This window comes from Microplitis demolitor, chromosome 2 (genome assembly GCF_026212275.2).
Source record: "Microplitis demolitor isolate Queensland-Clemson2020A chromosome 2, iyMicDemo2.1a, whole genome shotgun sequence".
NCBI lineage: Eukaryota > Metazoa > Arthropoda > Insecta > Hymenoptera > Braconidae > Microplitis > Microplitis demolitor.
In genome coordinates this window covers 4249165-4266489 of record NC_068546.1, presented here as the reverse complement: position 1 = coordinate 4266489, position 17325 = coordinate 4249165, and the positions used below count along the sequence as shown (strand labels likewise).

The 17325-nt window shown below is 32.7% G+C and overlaps 5 protein-coding genes across 7 annotated transcripts in view; 4 read left to right on the top strand and 1 right to left on the bottom strand.

Annotated features, from left to right (window-relative positions):
• Positions 1–17325, bottom strand: part of LOC128667307 (uncharacterized) — a 38245-nt gene that overhangs the window by 12020 nt on the left and 8900 nt on the right. The window lies entirely within an intron of this gene.
• On the top strand, positions 1628–3816 carry LOC103579084 (hypothetical protein). Its single transcript, NM_001414759.1, has 3 exons — positions 1628–1699; positions 1781–2012; positions 2192–3816. The coding sequence occupies exons 2-3, from the start codon at positions 1781–1783 to the stop codon at positions 2617–2619; spliced, it is 660 nt and encodes a 219-aa protein (NP_001401688.1). The 5' UTR covers positions 1628–1699; the 3' UTR covers positions 2620–3816.
• Positions 3825–8750, top strand: LOC103579085 (uncharacterized). The gene is made up of 2 exons (XM_008560383.3): positions 3825–7935; positions 8207–8750. Exons 1-2 carry the CDS (start codon positions 7695–7697, stop codon positions 8734–8736), a joined length of 771 nt encoding a protein of 256 aa, XP_008558605.1. The 5' UTR covers positions 3825–7694; the 3' UTR covers positions 8737–8750.
• Positions 9552–11611, top strand: LOC103579086 (hypothetical protein). 2 transcript variants are annotated; one of them, NM_001414755.1, is made up of 3 exons: positions 9552–9632; positions 9721–9958; positions 10040–11608. In NM_001414755.1, exons 1-3 carry the CDS (start codon positions 9597–9599, stop codon positions 10534–10536), a joined length of 771 nt encoding a protein of 256 aa, NP_001401684.1. In that variant the 5' UTR covers positions 9552–9596; the 3' UTR covers positions 10537–11608. The 2 variants fall into 2 exon arrangements, with proteins under 2 accessions (NP_001401684.1, XP_008558609.1); XM_008560387.3 differs by having other exon boundaries at positions 9572–9645; positions 10040–11611.
• On the top strand, positions 12468–17319 carry LOC103579087 (hypothetical protein family 5). Its single transcript, XM_014444268.2, has 3 exons — positions 12468–13912; positions 14032–14118; positions 15948–17319. The coding sequence occupies exons 1-3, from the start codon at positions 13672–13674 to the stop codon at positions 17144–17146; spliced, it is 1527 nt and encodes a 508-aa protein (XP_014299754.2). The 5' UTR covers positions 12468–13671; the 3' UTR covers positions 17147–17319.

The window sequence follows — 17325 nt, the reverse complement described above, 5'->3', positions numbered from 1 at the left end:
TTATATTTAACATTGTACTTTTCAGCTTTCAATAAAAGGCTCTATAGAATAACACCAGGACTCGCAGGAGACGCTTATAATCCATGTTTAACAATTAAATCGATAAAGTAACATTCAAGTACTTTTATTTAGTGCTTTCTCTTCCCTACTTGATTAGTACTGTAAATTTTTCCTACTACTGAACAGATAAGGAGCGTTAATAATCATCCTATCGATCATTTATGGACATGCATTTATTTCCGATTTTATCTGATAGACAAATCAACGAACAGTAATACATGTTAATGCCTAATTTATCGACATAACGGCGCCACCGGTTTTCAAGCCGGTTTCTTTTGATGTTCACCTCTTTTAGAGTCGTTTCCTTACTGAGGTTTGGTGTACATACGTTCTAGGTGACCTCAGAACGAGGAGTAGGTTTTCAGGGTCAAGTGATAGAGGGTTAACTGTCTCTAGGCAAGGTGAATCGATAGGCCTAACAAACGCAATTGCTTTTCACAAATTTTTTTTTAATATGTGTTATTTTCAGATACCGGGAAGACACATCTCATTAGCATTTATTCCGTATTAATAAACAAAATTTATAGAACTGTCATTAACGACCGATAATGCTAATTAATTATGTTAATCACGAATTTTATTAGGAATTCTATAAAATAATTATAATGTCTTGGTTTTGTTCGCTTTTATTACAGCCGCCACTATTAAAAAAGCTTTATTAGGTCATAAAATTCTTAAAAAAGCTATATTAGGAAGAATAAAAATATCACATAGTATCGTCTTCGTGGATTTTATCACGTTCACATAAAGATACAGTAACTGCATTCCTGCTAATAAGGAAAAAGTAGTAAACGAATTCAGTTTATGTGGTATAGTATTCAGTACGTTACGTAGAGGTCTCAGAGCCATCTGACGTGTTGTTTTTAGAACAATACAATCGATCGCTGCAGTAATAGTCTAGTAGATAAATAATGCACTTTGTTACTGTAACTATACAATCTACTTTTGATAGCTATTTTTTTTCCTCCGTGTACGTATTATTCTTATTTATTGCTTTGAGTTCACTATTGTATCGTGTCTTGTAAATATAATTTTTATGCGTAAGACCTTTTAACTTTCTACACTTTAAACTTCAAATAAAGGTCAAACAGTGAATAATAATAAGCGAAAACGAATCCTAGAGATGTACTGTCAGAATGTATTTTTACAGATATTTACGATGATACACTATTCTACATTAGACAGTACTCGTCTATTGCATCTACCAATGCCGGTGCATAAAATTGAAGCTAAAACATTTAAGCATGAACTTTTGTTTAGAATACACGAGACTTTTAGCAAAGCTGCTCGATTACTGGAGATAAACATAGCTCTAAGAACTGGTGTTAACTGAAATGGAATCAATGTTTTTTACTACTTTATCATTTAAGCGATGGTTTTTCGAATAATTGCTCATAAATCTGTATATTGTCAACAATTGAAGTCACTCATTTGCATGAACTGTATTGTTTTAAAAAGGATTTCCGTATGATTAAGTTACAAATATAGATATTTTTTTAATATGCGTCATTCTACTGATACCAGAACGATACAACTCATTGCCATTTATTATGTACTGTTTAATGGACGTGATTATAAAATAACTTTAAAACTCCATAATTTGACAAGATTTATAGTAGTGCCATAAACAGCTCATAATGTAAGTTAATTATGTTAATTATTAACTATCAAAAATTGGAAAATACATTTTATTACTTTATTTTGTTATATTTTATTGCAGATGGCACCAATAAAAAAGCATTTTTATGTCATAAAATTCTTAGAAGTGCCGTATTGGGCAGAAGAAAAATACAACGTAGTACCGTCTTCGTGGATTTTGTCACGTTCACATAAGGATACAGAAGCAGCATACCCGCTGATAAGAAAAACAAAGCTATTAAAGTATGTTAGAAACAGGAAGCTTCCTAATTATAAATGGCCAGTATTTCGAGTCACTATCGAATTTAAATCTAGTAAGTACTATTATTATTTATTACTTTAAGGGCAATGGAGTAATCTAATAAATATAGATTTTATATGAAAGATCCCTTAAATTTTAACACTTCGAACCATCTATTAAGGCCAAACAATGAATAGCGATAAGTAAAAAGGAATTATAGTGATGTGATCGTAAAATGTTTTATTTTTACAGATGTATATGATGACGCTGTACTCTACATTGAGTTTCGACAAAATACCAATATGTTTGGTGATATGATAGAATTGTTTAAGCCGAAAAAAGAATTACCTGCGGTTCGGAAATGCAGTGTGATAAATGGTGACGTTAAAACTTTTGGAAAAGCTTATAATGATATCAAATTAGCAGGGAAAGGATCAAAGTTACTAAAGCAAACGAGTGACTTTTCTGATGAAAGCAGTCGCAGTGATTCTTCTTCAGTAACAAATGAAAATGAAGTCTCGAAAGCAGCCAATACTCGTCTATTGCATCTACCAATGCCGGTGAATAAAATTAAAGCAATAGCATTGGAGCATGAACTTTTGATTAAAATGCGCGAGATTTTTAGCGAAGCTGCTAAATTATTGGAATCGTATGTAGCTTTAAGAGCTAGTGTCAACTGAAATGGAATTAACTCATAAATCTGCTGATTGTTAACAATTAGAATGACCTATTTGCGTGAACTGTGTGGTTTCAATAAATATCAATTTCAATTCCATTGCTTAATAGAGTATACACTAGCTTGTTGATCTATTAGAAAAAAGACGCGGCACGACACATTAATATCAATCATGAGCCACTTGACAACTTATTAATAGCCCCGATAAAAATCAATTTCAAGCACACAGCTGCTTTAGTTACTATGGCAACTAATTATTACTGTATGGCCATGCGCATTCGTTAATTTGCAATCTTTCCTTTTGTAAAATCTAAATAATACATTAATCTGAAATAATGTGAGCACTTGATTATTTTAGTTTTTTCTCCGGATTTAACTGCTAACGAATATTCAATTATTTTTATGGCTAATTTAGCGTCAAAAAGGAGACAGAGGTCGAACCTACAGATTTTTCCTGGTTGTTAGCTCTAGATTATACTTTTATGTGGCCCCTCAAACGATTATACCTTGGGGCCTTAATCTGCCTTTGAATTTGAAACGAGTAAATTGATCATCACTTACCTCTTATATTGTCCTGCTGGTTTTCAGTGGCTAGACTGTCGCTGTGCCTCGAAGGATTGATATTATATACAGAAGGACCAGGAATAAAGAATGAGGTTCCATACACTAGATGAATGATAAGTAGCCGGATTTTTCGAAATAGTGTTACTTGATCATTGAAGAATTGGCCCGATAGGTCCATAGAGCCTAAAGAATAACCTTCTTTGAGCTTAAGATAGAGTTTAATCACGACAATCTTCCGAGACTCTTTGGTACTCGTTAGTTTTGTAACCTTCGATGCAATCGTAGAGGGGACATATGAATTGTTATTATTGGCTAATATGTTATGTTTGCCAAAAGTATTTCCTGATTGGATCGACCGGTGATGATGCAATTTGAGTTGTTAGTCGTTGCTATCGACTCACAAAACGGAAACTCTGCACTTTGCGTCATCTTAACAACAGGGCCTCCTTTTTATATGGGACAAAGACTTAAAAACACTAGCATGAGCCCTTCAAATATTTTTTTAACAAAAGGTGTATCTCAAAGAAAAATTACCCACTTTCTGAACACGACACTTAAAAATAAAACAACATCATACAATTAAAAATCAGACTTTATTCACAGCGTAATTTCGATAAGAGATTCTTGGTATGGCATTATCTGAAACAAAGAAACAACTTGTTGAATGTACAATCGTCCTTTATCAACAATAGCATATTATAAATTAAGTTAGAGATAAACGAAACCAATTGAGCGCTTAGATTTATATTACCCCAACCAAATGCAGAAAAGCAACAGAGCGTGGCGGAATTTTGTGGCCGCTAAGAAAAATTCCACTCAGTTTTTTAGATCTTCAAAACTACGTTATGACTTAATATAATTCTGATGGCAATCCATCTTGACAGCAGATGTGTCCAAAAATTGTGATGTTTACTACTTTTTCACCAAGAGAACAAAGAGCTTAACTTACAAAATTATTGAAGCGCTATTTCTATGCGCATCTTAAAGTAGGTGCCATCTGGGTCGTTGTTTATGTCATTAATTCTGCGGAACCAAAACTGCCGTTGATGGTCTATCATTTCAGCTGTCACATTTTCGATGGTAATAAATGTCCCATGTAATGTTCTGTAGTTATTCCATTGGGTTTTAATGTCATTATACAGCACAATTTCTATCACATCATTTGAATAAACTTGCCAGTCATTTGGCAAAATACACAAGTACCGCAATGGCATATTAATCGTTTTGAATAAACTAGAAAAATAGACACTGTTTTATATCACGTGTTGAGTGGATGAGATCCAGATGTTCACTCGCAAACATAGTATTGAAAAAACCTAAGTGCAATCGTAAAAATAAACATTTCGTTGGCAATAAAAAACAAACCTTATCAGACTACGTTGGATTCAAAGTCATCGGAAGGTCTTGCATACAGTAATACGACTTGCCAATATATAAACCCGGAATCTTTATATTTTAGTCTTCAAACTCTATGAGTCAGAGATTCTTGATCTCCTGGCGAAATTGTGTTCCATTATATGTAGTGTCCTCTGATTTGTAGAACCGTATGAAACTGCCGTAGTCCCGCAGTCGTACACGCGCTCCGAGCAATTGCATGGATTCTCCGTTTATTGCACGGTAACGTTTAAAATATTTTTGAACAACTTTCACAATCGTTTTTTCTAAAGTCGAGATTGGACACTTTTTCCACTCGTTTGGCACCATACACAAACCGTGAATACAGCGGTACTTGAAAACACGTAGAGTCATGGTAAAAATGTATGTTACCCGAATAACACTTAAGATTCAAATAAAATCCAGCAGGAAGACTGATATCAACTCCCATCTGCATGATATGAAGAAGAGACTATTCGGGACATTCCGACAATAGGTCACGCGCCGGAAAAACAAAAACAAATTTTAGGGAAACCCGATTTTTATGCTACTGTTCTATATTCGCACAAAACCGCACACGCAATCAAAAACTTATCCTTCAAACAGCAATGGGTGTCATTGTAACCCTCAACTATTTTCAATCGGGTTTCTTTCATTTTTTAACTGGAAATAGAACCAGCTTCGTTATCTATCGTCAATTGGGACCAGCTTACTTCTTTGAAAAATTCACTGTTCATCTTTCAGACTAAAGACTTGTATTGACAAAACCACTCACGGACTCAAAATAACTTACGTGCAAAAGTAAAAAGAAGGTTCCACAATTTATTCAACAATCTATTTTGTAAATTCTTGGTGTATTGGTCATTTTTTCACTGGGATTAGAATGTGGCACCATATGTCACAATTTCATCTCACAGACGTGTCTCATTAAAAGGTTAATAGTATCATTTGAAGTGATAACAATAAAACGTAAAACTTTATCTAATAGGTATCGAACATGTTGTTTTTGAGAGAACCATAACGAATTTCGATAGTATGTAAGCGTCACAAGTTCATGACTCAAAACATAAAATCGTTGTGTAATTAACTTTACTAATATTTTAGACATTAAAATCTCTGGTCTAGGAGTCTCAGATCATTAACTGAATTGTTATGATGATTAAATGATGTAATAATTAAAAGCTATATGCTTTCTAACCGTTCATTAATTAAAAAGTATATTAGCTTTTCTAATTGTAAGCTAGAACTATGAAACGAATGTGAAATGTGTTATAACACTGGCACATCCAATCTAAGATATCGATATATTCTAATATTGTATTAACTCGGGAGCTGAAATTGAAATGAACGATTTTTGCATACAAAAACAAGGTTTGAGTCTAGTCATGAAAGGGCGGTATTAATAGAATATCGACTGCGTCAACTGAAGTTTTTTGTCATAATTTCCATCAGGTTAATAAGCACAGAAATGGTGACTTAATACGGTCTCCGGATGTGAGTGATGCAGTGTACAATGAGTAGGATTCAACCGCAGAAAGAAATACCAGATTACGATTACGTAGAAACAAACAATATGAAAGTTAATCATTAGCATTAGAATGAATCAACGAAAAGACAGAAGTGTTAGTTGTTGACACGAGCTGCACTGAATAAATTGTTTTGTAACAACAAAATAAGATTACTGACCGTAACAAATGCCAGCATTGAAATACGGTGATACTTTTCTTATTTGTATCATCCATTCTCATAACAAATCCATTTGCTAATTATGATGCAATTTCATTTGTTACCATAACAGTTTTAGTTATTACCGTAAGCTAATCATTTTTGTCACTATGAAAAAAACTTTGTTATTCCATCTTTTGTTATGATGATGAAACTCTTTATTTTCGTGAATACTTACAATCAATAATTATAAATACTTACAAAAAATAATTATAATATTTTATTATTTATTAGTTACACCATACGGGGGGGAGTATGTATATATATATATATATACTCCCCTTTGATATAACTAATGATAGAATAAACATAAAAAATAAAATTAAGCCAGATAAAGTTTATTTTGTGCCTTGTAATATTCTAGCCCATAAATCATTTTATTATTGTTCTGTTCATAAATATAAGTGCAAACACTACAATGCTGAATTTTCAATATTATGTAGATAACATCTGTATAATATTGTAATGATGTCAGGTGCAACAATATATTCATCAGAATTAAAATGAAAAAGCCGACAAAATTGAGCTTATGTCGACAAGCGCTTGAAAAGAACGACAAAGTTCTGACAAATCTGAATCGTCTTATTGCATCAAAGATGATACAGTAAAACACAATGAATTTAAACAAAACTCTTTGCAGCTTGTGAAATCTTACAGCTTTCTGAATAATGAACAAAAATATTGAACAAAGTTTTATTATAAAGTACTTAAAGCGATGACATCATCTGCTAAGAAAAAATGACTCTAACAAAAGTAGTAGTATTAATTCACTTTTTAAAGCTTGATAGTCTTATGTAGAAAATTTCAACATAGCGATCGTCCCTAGTACGAACTTCACATGGCTCTATACAAATTGCAAAGCTTTTGTTAAAATACTTACCAGGAGTGATTTCTTAGTAGAAATTTTCAATTTAAAAATTACTTGGCAGTAATGTTTACTTACCAGATATTTCTGTTCAGACATTCTTATCTCCCGCGGAAATCGATTTATTTGTAAGATATTGCCTTTATTGTCTGCGAACTGTACTGTTGTAAATTTCATCTAAGTACTTCATACCGGCGCAAATTTCCGAGACATTTGTTTAATTTTTAAAGAACCATCATGATGCGGCATACATTTTAATTTCTACATTATTTAAAAAACATAACCGAAATTCTGATTTTTCCTACTAACTTGATAATTATTATGGAGCAATAACCATTTAAGTTACGTATCTTCTAAATGTCAAGATAGCCTCTGATCTCGCATTTAAATCGGAGTGGTTTATAAATAAGTTATTACACAATGACAAGAAATTTCGATGCATCATTTTTCTTGGGCATAGGTCACGTAATCATAAAGCGACTTGTTTTTCTTCAGTAAGTACTATCCAGTCAATTAGTTCACACGTTTATCGTTTCTTCCCATTCAACGTGATGACTCAACCAGTCTTATATAAATATTCTGTAATACAATTCCCCGGGTCGTTTGATTCATCAGTGCATAACTCATACGTTTGTATTCCTAATTCATGGATCATAAATCGTGACGAAAAGAAAGTAATAGTCGCGGTTCCATCTAATGAAGAAGTACCAGTGTCAATGAGCTGCATCCTCAATAATGGACCACCATCATCGCACTGGAAAACGTATGCGGGCACACTGAAATATGAAACTGGTAAGTCTAAAATTTTATTTACATTCTTTAAATGTTCCTATCAATTATATAAAATCCTGATAGTTATTGATAGCCTGCAGCTAACTGATCCCAGCAATTTTATCCCTCAAGAAATGATGTCACCAACGATTCAATAGATTTTAAAGGCAAAAAAACTAAATCAAATCACTACTGGCGAGGTTTGACCATCTATCGAGTAGATGAGATGTCGGATTGTTTGTCGCAGATCAGTTAACATGGTACCTCATTGCTACTTGTTTTTTATTTGCAGATAACTTTGAAATGGCACTTCAGTTTATAGTATGGAAATGTAAGTCTACATGTCAATTGAGCCAATCTACGGGTGGATTCCGTGCAGATTTGACTACACTAAACAGAATTCCGGAAGCAAGATTACCGATGACGAACGAAGCTAGTACATCATTTTCATCCACTGATGCAATCACAAAATTAAATTTCGTCACGATGTTACAGATAGTAAAACCGATGATCGTCAGCTTGTTGGGATACGTCGATACGATAATTGAATACAATCAAAACAAATCTTTGTTTAACCCCGAAAATTATCGTGGTGAAAATAATAATAGCGATAACTTAGTCAATTTCACTCAAATGTCCAATACGTGCGTAACTTTGTTCCAGGAAATCATGCAAAATTATATTAACTCACATAATTTAAAACTGATGTCAAAAAACTCAACACCAAATGAAATATTATCGCTGGAAACTAATATTTACAAAGAAATTATGTCTTTTCTTGATCTAACAATAATGATGATGAAAGGTGACATACTAAAATAATTATTTACTGTAACCTTTTATTCAATCCAATCTTTGTCCGAAGTTAAGAAATAAATATATTCTGCAAATTATTATTGTTTTATATTTTCAATAAGATTTTTCCTTATCTTGAAAAGAAGACAATAAGAAATAAGAGTCAACCACCTTGTTATTTTAGTTTCATCAACATACCTATCAAATTTTATATATTTTTGCTTATCACATAAGCATTTGCATCAAATGAAAAGATGTAAAAGCGTGATTATTGGAATTGCAGTATTATCCAACCAATGTTTGGTAAATGATAAGATTATACAGAAAAACACACCGACGCTCAACTGACCTTGTTATTTCGGCGGCTATAATTATACGTGATGCACTGTAGTTCTATTAAATTCAGTACTCTTTCGAAGTCCTACAACGCGGCACATTTTCGAAGTGTAAACAATTCAAATAATTTGTTTGTGAAAATAAATACTATGTGTGAAAATTCAGTGAATCAGGTAAAGTTCTAGTTTACAGTGTCACTAGTAAAAATCACAAGATATCACACGAAAAAATATCATTGCCAAAATATTTATATTGCCTTTTTACTTAACTGAGAATTACATTCTGTTATTAACAACATTGAGTAATTGGCATGGATTACGTGACAGTATTGAGTATTTCTCACACAAGGTTGCTTAGTGAAAATGTCAAAATATCACGTAAAAGAATATCACAATGTTATTTGTCATCTGTCAGAATATCACATGTGAGAATTTCACAGATTGTTAACGCATGCGTGAAAAAAATCGTTTATACCTACAGCGAAAGTAGTAAATGTCGTTGTATATTTTTTAATGGCATGATATGACGGCAATATATTGTCGCGTGATAATATGCTCATGATATTTAGACATTATAACAGACAGACAGTATAATTTACATGTTAATTTAAATTCATTTTGGTCACGTCCAGTTAATTAATGTGCGTACTAAAACTTTATATTGTTTTATTTGTAGAATCCAGTTTTAGTGAAATTGAAAATATACTATGTGGTAAAAATAATTGGAATGCCGGGCAATAAATATTGGTTGAGATGTGTTCCAAGTCATTGGGTTGAGCATCGTCACGGCCAATACGTACTAACTGCATATCCACCACAAAGTGAAGTTCAACGAACGATAAATCGTGTTCGTGATTATGAGAAGCCATTGATACACTGGAAATCATATCCAGCAATAATACTTCATGAATCAGGTAAACTTCTTCTCCAGCTGATTAATATTTTTTTCCATACTTTCTGAACCATTGATTGTGTATCGTATTTTATAATTGCAGATTCGTACCGGACAGCAATGATATATTTGATAGAGCGTATTAAGAAATCTCTAATGAGTCGATCACTGAAGAACTTGGTACCAAACCCAACTCAAAATAAACAGAGAAAGAAGCAAAATTTATCAGCCAAAACTACCAAGGGAGTAGATAAGATCCAAGTTTTGAAGATTATTCGGCCATTAATCGCCAGTGTCCTAGAAGTTATAGATAGACTTGAACATAATGAAAACGTAATGGAAACATTGCGACGCAATAACATCACTCATAATCAACTAAAAGAGATTGACAACTTGTCATCTCTAACAGCTGTTTATTTGAATTTCTTTCGTAAAACAATGCACAGCCACCTGAATTTTCACAAGACTAATAAAATCTTAATGTCACAAATGCCAGTATTCGGTTTGTATTATGCAGATAAAGTGAACAGTGAAATTTATTTAGAGGTTCAAGCGGCTATTGTACAAATCCTAATGATTATGAGTGGTACATTGGATTAACAAGTTAAAGTCATCCATGTTCTTCTAGCTCTTTGCAATAATCGGTTAATCATGGAATCGCGTAATTCATTATACGAACTACTTAAAATTCTTTCACTGTCCCATTAATGAACCATTAATGGAAATGATAAATTACGCTGTATAAAATTATCGCTTACCAGCCGTTCTCGCGATAATCGTATCCGTATTATTCACAAAAACAAATAATAAAACGTGACCGCAAAAGGCCTTGAAGCTTGTCGCTTCGCAACCAATTCAATAACAAGATAATTGAAAACAAACGTTTTTTGTTGTTATGCTAGTAAAATTGAAGCCGGGTTTTATTAAAGAAGCTCAGTGAGTCTCAGCGAATACTAATCGTGGGATTGATCTAGTCTTAGTTTATTTCAAGCAATTTTTTCGTGATGAAAGGAACCAGGTAATCTTTTATGTCAGAACGTATTCTAATTCTTGTGTGCTATTTTATTGGATTCTATATCGTTTAAGACAGCAAGACGTGTCATGGCCAATACACTGACATTCACCGATAATTATCTCGAATGTGCAACATAGCACATTAGAATTCAAAGCCAATCGGTAGAACAAACATTGTTTTTAATAAACATTCATAGTTAATATGATGCCAAAGTGTGTTTTCGTTCCCTAAAAATACAAGTTTTATTATTTGTGTTTTGTTGATCATTTCCAAGATTCAAACCAATTTAAGATAAAGAGTTATAATTTTCAAGTCGAAAAAAACAACTGACGCAAAATTTCTATACATTTCTGAGTGATACATTATACATTCTGATGTGAGATCATTATATTGTGATAATAAATCTAGTAACAAAAGTGATGTTGGATTTTTTTTTTGCGACGCACATGAGTTCATTCTAGAACATCATGCTGAATAGTATTAATTTACTCAGCTTGGAAACAAAGCCAACGACTTTGGAACCGAGTTATATTGTCTAGATATGTAAATAAATCAAATACGCTCACGTTGTTAAGTTTATTATTCACCCTTTTACTTTCCCGATACACAATTTGACCCAGAAAGATTTTGAAAATTACATGGAAAAAAAATTCGTTTCAAAAAGATTCATACCTATAAACCTTCAAATTTGTGACCTTTCTGATTTTTGGGTTGATGATTTTTTTAACTTTAAAAAAATTTAGTTTTGAATTTACTGTTTAATTTTTTTTCAAATATAAAAAAAATAACCAACTTAAAGTTCAGATTGTCCTCAAATTTGGACGATCACTGTTTTGAGCTTTTTTGAAACGAGTAGTTTTTACACGGATATGATCCTATGTAAACCATAATTGTTTCTTGGTATCCTGAGAACAAGGAAAACAACAATAATTGTCAATAGCATTGTTATTCAAGTTCCATAAACGTAATTTTCGGTGTAAATGGTCGTGGTTAGTCACGATAACGTTCGAAATGAAATTAATGCTCCTATGGGGAATGTAAACACGTAGTAGCTATGGATAGACTTATACGATTTTACACGTGGGTAACTTGTTTGTGTTTGCGAAGCTCGTACTTCCGTGTTTACCCATTCCCCACCCAAAAAAGCGGTTAAATGTCAAATAGTCTATAGCCAGCTACCGTATGCATGTATATTTTGCCCTTATTAGTCCCTCCTTTGTTTAACCATCTGTTATTGTTGCATATACCTATGACTACCAAGAACTTCAGTTATGATTGAACAGAAATTTTAGTCAGCCATATTGGACACAGGGTCACTATATTTGAGAGCAAAAACGCATAGTCGTTCTTGAGAATTTTTATAAAACGACACTCGTGGAATATGTTAGCAACTAAAAACAGTTGCCAATCAACAAAATTTCTATGCTTAAAACTTCTGCAAATGTCACAGTATCGTATCAACATACGATACTGTGACATTTGCAGAAGTACATAGGAAGTTTGTACATAAGAAAAACATACGTCTAGCGTTCTAACATTCTTGTATTAAGGAAAAAGAATAAGGATAGGATGGGAATGAGAAGGATAAATAAATACTTTTTTTATGAACTGTTTTTAGATCAATAGAGAAAAATAATCACAAAAAATAATATTCCGAACGGAATTAAACCATGTCAATAACATGTGACACATTTTTCCAGATGAGCTATCGGGGCCAATGAAGTATAATAAGAAACATTACAGAATAAATATATTATATGTGTATATGCTTCAAGAATTTTTCAATAAGCAAAGTATTAAATAATTTATTATCGTTATTTAAATAAGAAAAACGTTCATTGAAAAGAACAAAGGACGTGTGATGACACAAATAAACGTAACTTTATTCTTCACAAATTATTCGTCTGGTAATTATTGGCGTTCTGTAGCTTATTGATATGCTTATTGACTTTCTTAATTAGTTTTGGCGATGGTTCAATAGAAATTTTCGAATCAATAACGGGCAACTTCAGAATTTTATTTCATGCAAAAAACTGACCTCACTACCTGATATTTATAACTAGTTTCGGAAAACAATGTCAAGAACTACATTGTTGTTTCATCAGTAATGGAACAGAAATGAAAACAATGTGGCAAAAACAAATTCCATGCATAAAATAATGTTTTGTTTGTACGAACGGTATTACCTTGACTGGAATTAGAACTGTTTATAACAACAGTTACTGACCGGTCCTCGATAACATGTTTATGCAATAAAAATAAATCGATTGAAGTATTTCGTAGGGCAGCAGAGCTCGTTAAAGTATCACGCGTTCTCTAGCTCGCAGCAACGAGCTTGTCGACAGTATATAAGCCTCGATTCTCGGACAAATGCTCATTCACTGTCGACTTTGACGAGCGTGATGCCGACAATAAATGATAATACTTTGGCCGAATCATATATTTGAGGATTCACATGATACTAAAAGAATAACTAAACAGTAGTGAGGATCAGGATACATTACTATTGATATGACAGAAAAGTTTTGAAGACTTAAGGTACGATTTAGTTTCCAGTTTATTTGAAATTCATTTATGATTTTCCGCCCGTTCGCATTGAGGCCTCTCAAGGGCAACTGATATAGTAATAATTAAAGTACTTTGCTGACTATAACGTCATATATTTGAGTTCATGAGTCATGCGAAATATGTGATTCTAGTTTTGTTTCTTTTCTTTTTAGATGAAACGCATTGGAAAATTTAAGTATTATGTGATACAATTTTTGAAATTACCCTACGAAGGTATTGATAAGTATGTATGCATACCGTGGTCATGGATAGTAATGCCTAGACAAATGGATCAAAAAGTAATAGTATCGTATCCTGTCGAAAATCCATCAGAAACAGCTAAGCGTGTTAAAAGAAGGCAAAGATGTTCAGAAGATTGGAATTTATATTTGTCTCTTGTGGAATATGGCACTGGTAAGGATTTTTTTACTTGTCTTTGAGTATTTCAGTTCAGAAATAGTGTAACATAATTGATAGTGAGAAACTTTTAATTGTTGAGTGCAATTGAAATAAAATGATATTTTCTTTTGCAGATGATTACGAAGACGCGGAAATTTTTATCAAAGGAAAGATAAATGATGTGTACTATGAACATAAATGCTCGAATCCAAAGAATGGAGGTACATATTATTAATTCTAATCTTTGTTTGAGTTCAGTACTATAACTATTTTTATCGGAATCCATGAAATTGTATAAAAATAATGGTTCCAACGAGGATGTTTTAGATAGTGTGTTCGATAGGTCATAAATATCAATTCGCTGTCGAAATAAATATTACCCGGGAAAAAAAGTTTTTATATGATCATTTATAAACATATACAATTTATATATGATCATATAAGAAATATATAAAATCATATATAATTACATAAAAGCTTATATGATCTTATAAAATTCTTATAAGAATTCATATACTCTTATAAGGACTTTATAAAAATTGATATGATTTTATATAAAGTTGTATATAACTTTATTACCTTACTAGATAAAATTGGATATGCTTATATAAAATCATATATCATCATATAATAGTTTATATGATCTTATAAAAATCTTATAAGAATTTATAGTGTTTTATGAGGATTTTATAAAAATTGATGTAATTTTAAATAAACCCAGGAAAAAGTTCTTATATAATCATATACAAACATATATGATTATATATGATTTATATATGATCTGCAAGAAATATATAAAAATCATATATGATTATATGGAAGCTTACATAATCTTATAAAATTCTTATAAGGATTCATATACTCTTATAAGGATTTTATAAAAATTGATGTGATTATATATAAAATTATATATTATTTTATAACATTACAAAAAAAAAGTTTCATGTGCTTATTAGGGTGGCGCAAAAAAACCGACTATTTTTTTTTCGAGTCTTTTATGAAAACTTGTTGGTTTACGATGTTTTAAGAAGCCTCTCCAAAAATCAGCTCGATAAAAATTTTTTAAGAGGTCGCTCACGAATTTTGAAAATATCAAAAATGATTGAAATTCGAATTTTTAATTTCTAAATTTTTTCTTTCTCGTGGCAATAATAGTTTATATTTGTGAAGTCGTGAAGCGTGAGCTACTTGAACGTCTGCGAGCGGCACTTTTAGTTGAACGGGAACGAGTTCCAGAAGAAGAAGAAGAAGAAGCAAACGACGACGGCGACGAAGAAGATGAAGAAGAAGAAGAAGTGGTTGATCCCGAAGGGGATAATCCCCCAAACCGACCCCAGGTTCAGGAAACTGACGACGAAGAAGGTGCTCAAGGAACACCGCTTACCCGCTGGCCTCAAGCTAACCGGCAACGCGTGCTTTTGACATTCAAGGACGTTGAAGGTACATTAAAGAAGTTCAGTGGTGACGACCATACCGATATACGACGATGGCTCCAAAAGTTCGAGGAGATGGCCGAGCTGTGTGAATGGAACGACGTTCAAAAGGTCGCGTACGCTAAACGACTCCTAGATGGTTCCGCGGAATTGTTTGTGGAGTACGAAGGATGCGGCAAAACGTGGGCGAAGCTGAAGAAGGCACTGAAAGAAGAGTTTGAGCAAACTGTTGATAGTTTAACTTACTATTGTTTAAAGCTTCACAACATTTTTTGTATTTGATTTAGGACGAAAACGCTTTAGAGATCTTTCGTAGAGATATAAACTTCCTACTGACAATGTACTTTGATTATACAAAAAAATTCCAATACCTTTATTTGTATAAAACTAAAAATAGCTTTTTACATGTAATTTAAACAAAAAAAAAACGAATATTAAAGCCACATAAGTTTTTATAGGACCAATTTTATTATAAAAATTTATATGATTTTATAAGCCACTTTTATATGATTTATATATGATCATATAAGAACTTTTTTTCCCGGGTAGCATACAAAAGAAAGGTTTGAATGTCTTTCCCGCACAATATGTAAAATAATAATAATTTTCGGTTTTAGATCAAGAATTACTGACGATGGTGAAAAAAAAAACACGCAGACCTAAACGAAACTCGAATTCAAATAATGAGATTGACAAACCTCTGAATTTAGTCGTAACCTCGAAAAAGGATGACAAATCTGAAACGAAAAAACTAAAACGAACGACGCTGCCTACCCCAGACATAGAAACTCCTTCGAAACGGTCAAAAGTTGTTGAGCCAAATGAATCTGTTAGTGACGCCGCAGAACAGCCGAGTCAAGCATCCGAATGCTTGAGTGAAACTCAACCCTCACCAACTCGTGAAGATTTTCCGATTCAAAATTTGTGTTCATCAGAAGTAAACGTTGACGAATCTAACGACAGAAGTTGTGTTGAAGAAATAGAGCCCGTCGACGACAGTGAGCAGGAGCGACCATCTGTTATTCAGAACTATTCGAAATTAACGAATTCATTGTTAAATCCTCAACCTATGCTTGACCCCACATTTTTCATAGAACTTCTTACGGTCTTACGGAATCTGCATGCAGTTTCTGCTAACTCATACACCCTGGTAAATAACTTACGTCAAATAATAATTGATAATACAGCAACATTGAAAGATCTAAAACAGTTAATCGTCAATAGCCGTAGTCCAAACAGCGATATTCCGACTACATCTCGATCAACAAACATTACAGTGGAAGTTGAGGAGATATCCGAAAAAAACAACAGCAATCAAAAGCAACGAGATGAAGAATACAATGACCATAGTGATAATGAGACTGATGAAGTTCCTAAGAAAAAACGTTATCAAAAGCGAAAATTTGTTTTACCTCCAGAATACGATGAAAATGACTCAAGATGGACCTTAAAGCATCGTCAAATGGCTCCGGGACTTGTAGAAATCATGCCCCATACCAATGTCTACATCAATGCCATAAAACTTAGTAATTGCAAGAGATTGTCAAAAGATTGCAAATCATTGGCTCGATTGTTATTGGTCGAAATTTTTACTAAGAGTGCATTGACCATCTGTTCATTAACCGGGTCAAGAGCTAGAGCTTACGATGTCGAAGGAGCAACTATCAGACCAGGATTAGATGAAAATGCAAGAACAGTGTTGCTCACATATGTTGAAGAGTACGGCCGTGAGAAAGGTTGGATTACATTAGACACTCAATCTATTCAGAACAGTATTCGTAATAAAATGCAAGAGTTTAGATTTAAATATGGATAATAAGTTTGTTATTGCACGCAGCCATTATTAGTATTATGTAAACATTTACGGGTATTCGTTTTAAGTGTATTCATTTACTAAGAACTAGTTTGTGTTATTAAAACATTATTTGCAGTCTTGTAATATAGTTATCTGAATTTAATCTATGAATATAATTAGTAAGTTCCGATGTTTATTTT

What these genes read in the sequence shown, in the direction of transcription:
- LOC103579084 (NM_001414759.1), top strand. Translation starts at nt 1,781, where the DNA reads ATGGCACCAATAAAAAAGCATTTTTATGTCATAAAATTCTTAGAAGTG. An exon ending in CACTATCGAATTTAAATCTA is followed by an intron (nt 2,013 to 2,191) that starts GTAAGTACTATT and finishes TTATTTTTACAG; the next exon opens with ATGTATATGATGACGCTGTA.
- LOC103579085 (XM_008560383.3), top strand. Translation starts at nt 7,695, where the DNA reads ATGACTCAACCAGTCTTATATAAATATTCTGTAATACAATTCCCCGGG. An exon ending in CACACTGAAATATGAAACTG is followed by an intron (nt 7,936 to 8,206) that starts GTAAGTCTAAAA and finishes TTTTATTTGCAG; the next exon opens with ATAACTTTGAAATGGCACTT.
- LOC103579086 (NM_001414755.1), top strand. Translation starts at nt 9,597, where the DNA reads ATGCTCATGATATTTAGACATTATAACAGACAGACA. An exon ending in GACATTATAACAGACAGACA is followed by an intron (nt 9,633 to 9,720) that starts GTATAATTTACA and finishes TTTTATTTGTAG; the next exon opens with AATCCAGTTTTAGTGAAATT. An exon ending in AATAATACTTCATGAATCAG is followed by an intron (nt 9,959 to 10,039) that starts GTAAACTTCTTC and finishes TTATAATTGCAG; the next exon opens with ATTCGTACCGGACAGCAATG.
- LOC103579087 (XM_014444268.2), top strand. Translation starts at nt 13,672, where the DNA reads ATGAAACGCATTGGAAAATTTAAGTATTATGTGATACAATTTTTGAAA. An exon ending in TCTTGTGGAATATGGCACTG is followed by an intron (nt 13,913 to 14,031) that starts GTAAGGATTTTT and finishes TTTCTTTTGCAG; the next exon opens with ATGATTACGAAGACGCGGAA. An exon ending in CTCGAATCCAAAGAATGGAG is followed by an intron (nt 14,119 to 15,947) that starts GTACATATTATT and finishes TTTCGGTTTTAG; the next exon opens with ATCAAGAATTACTGACGATG.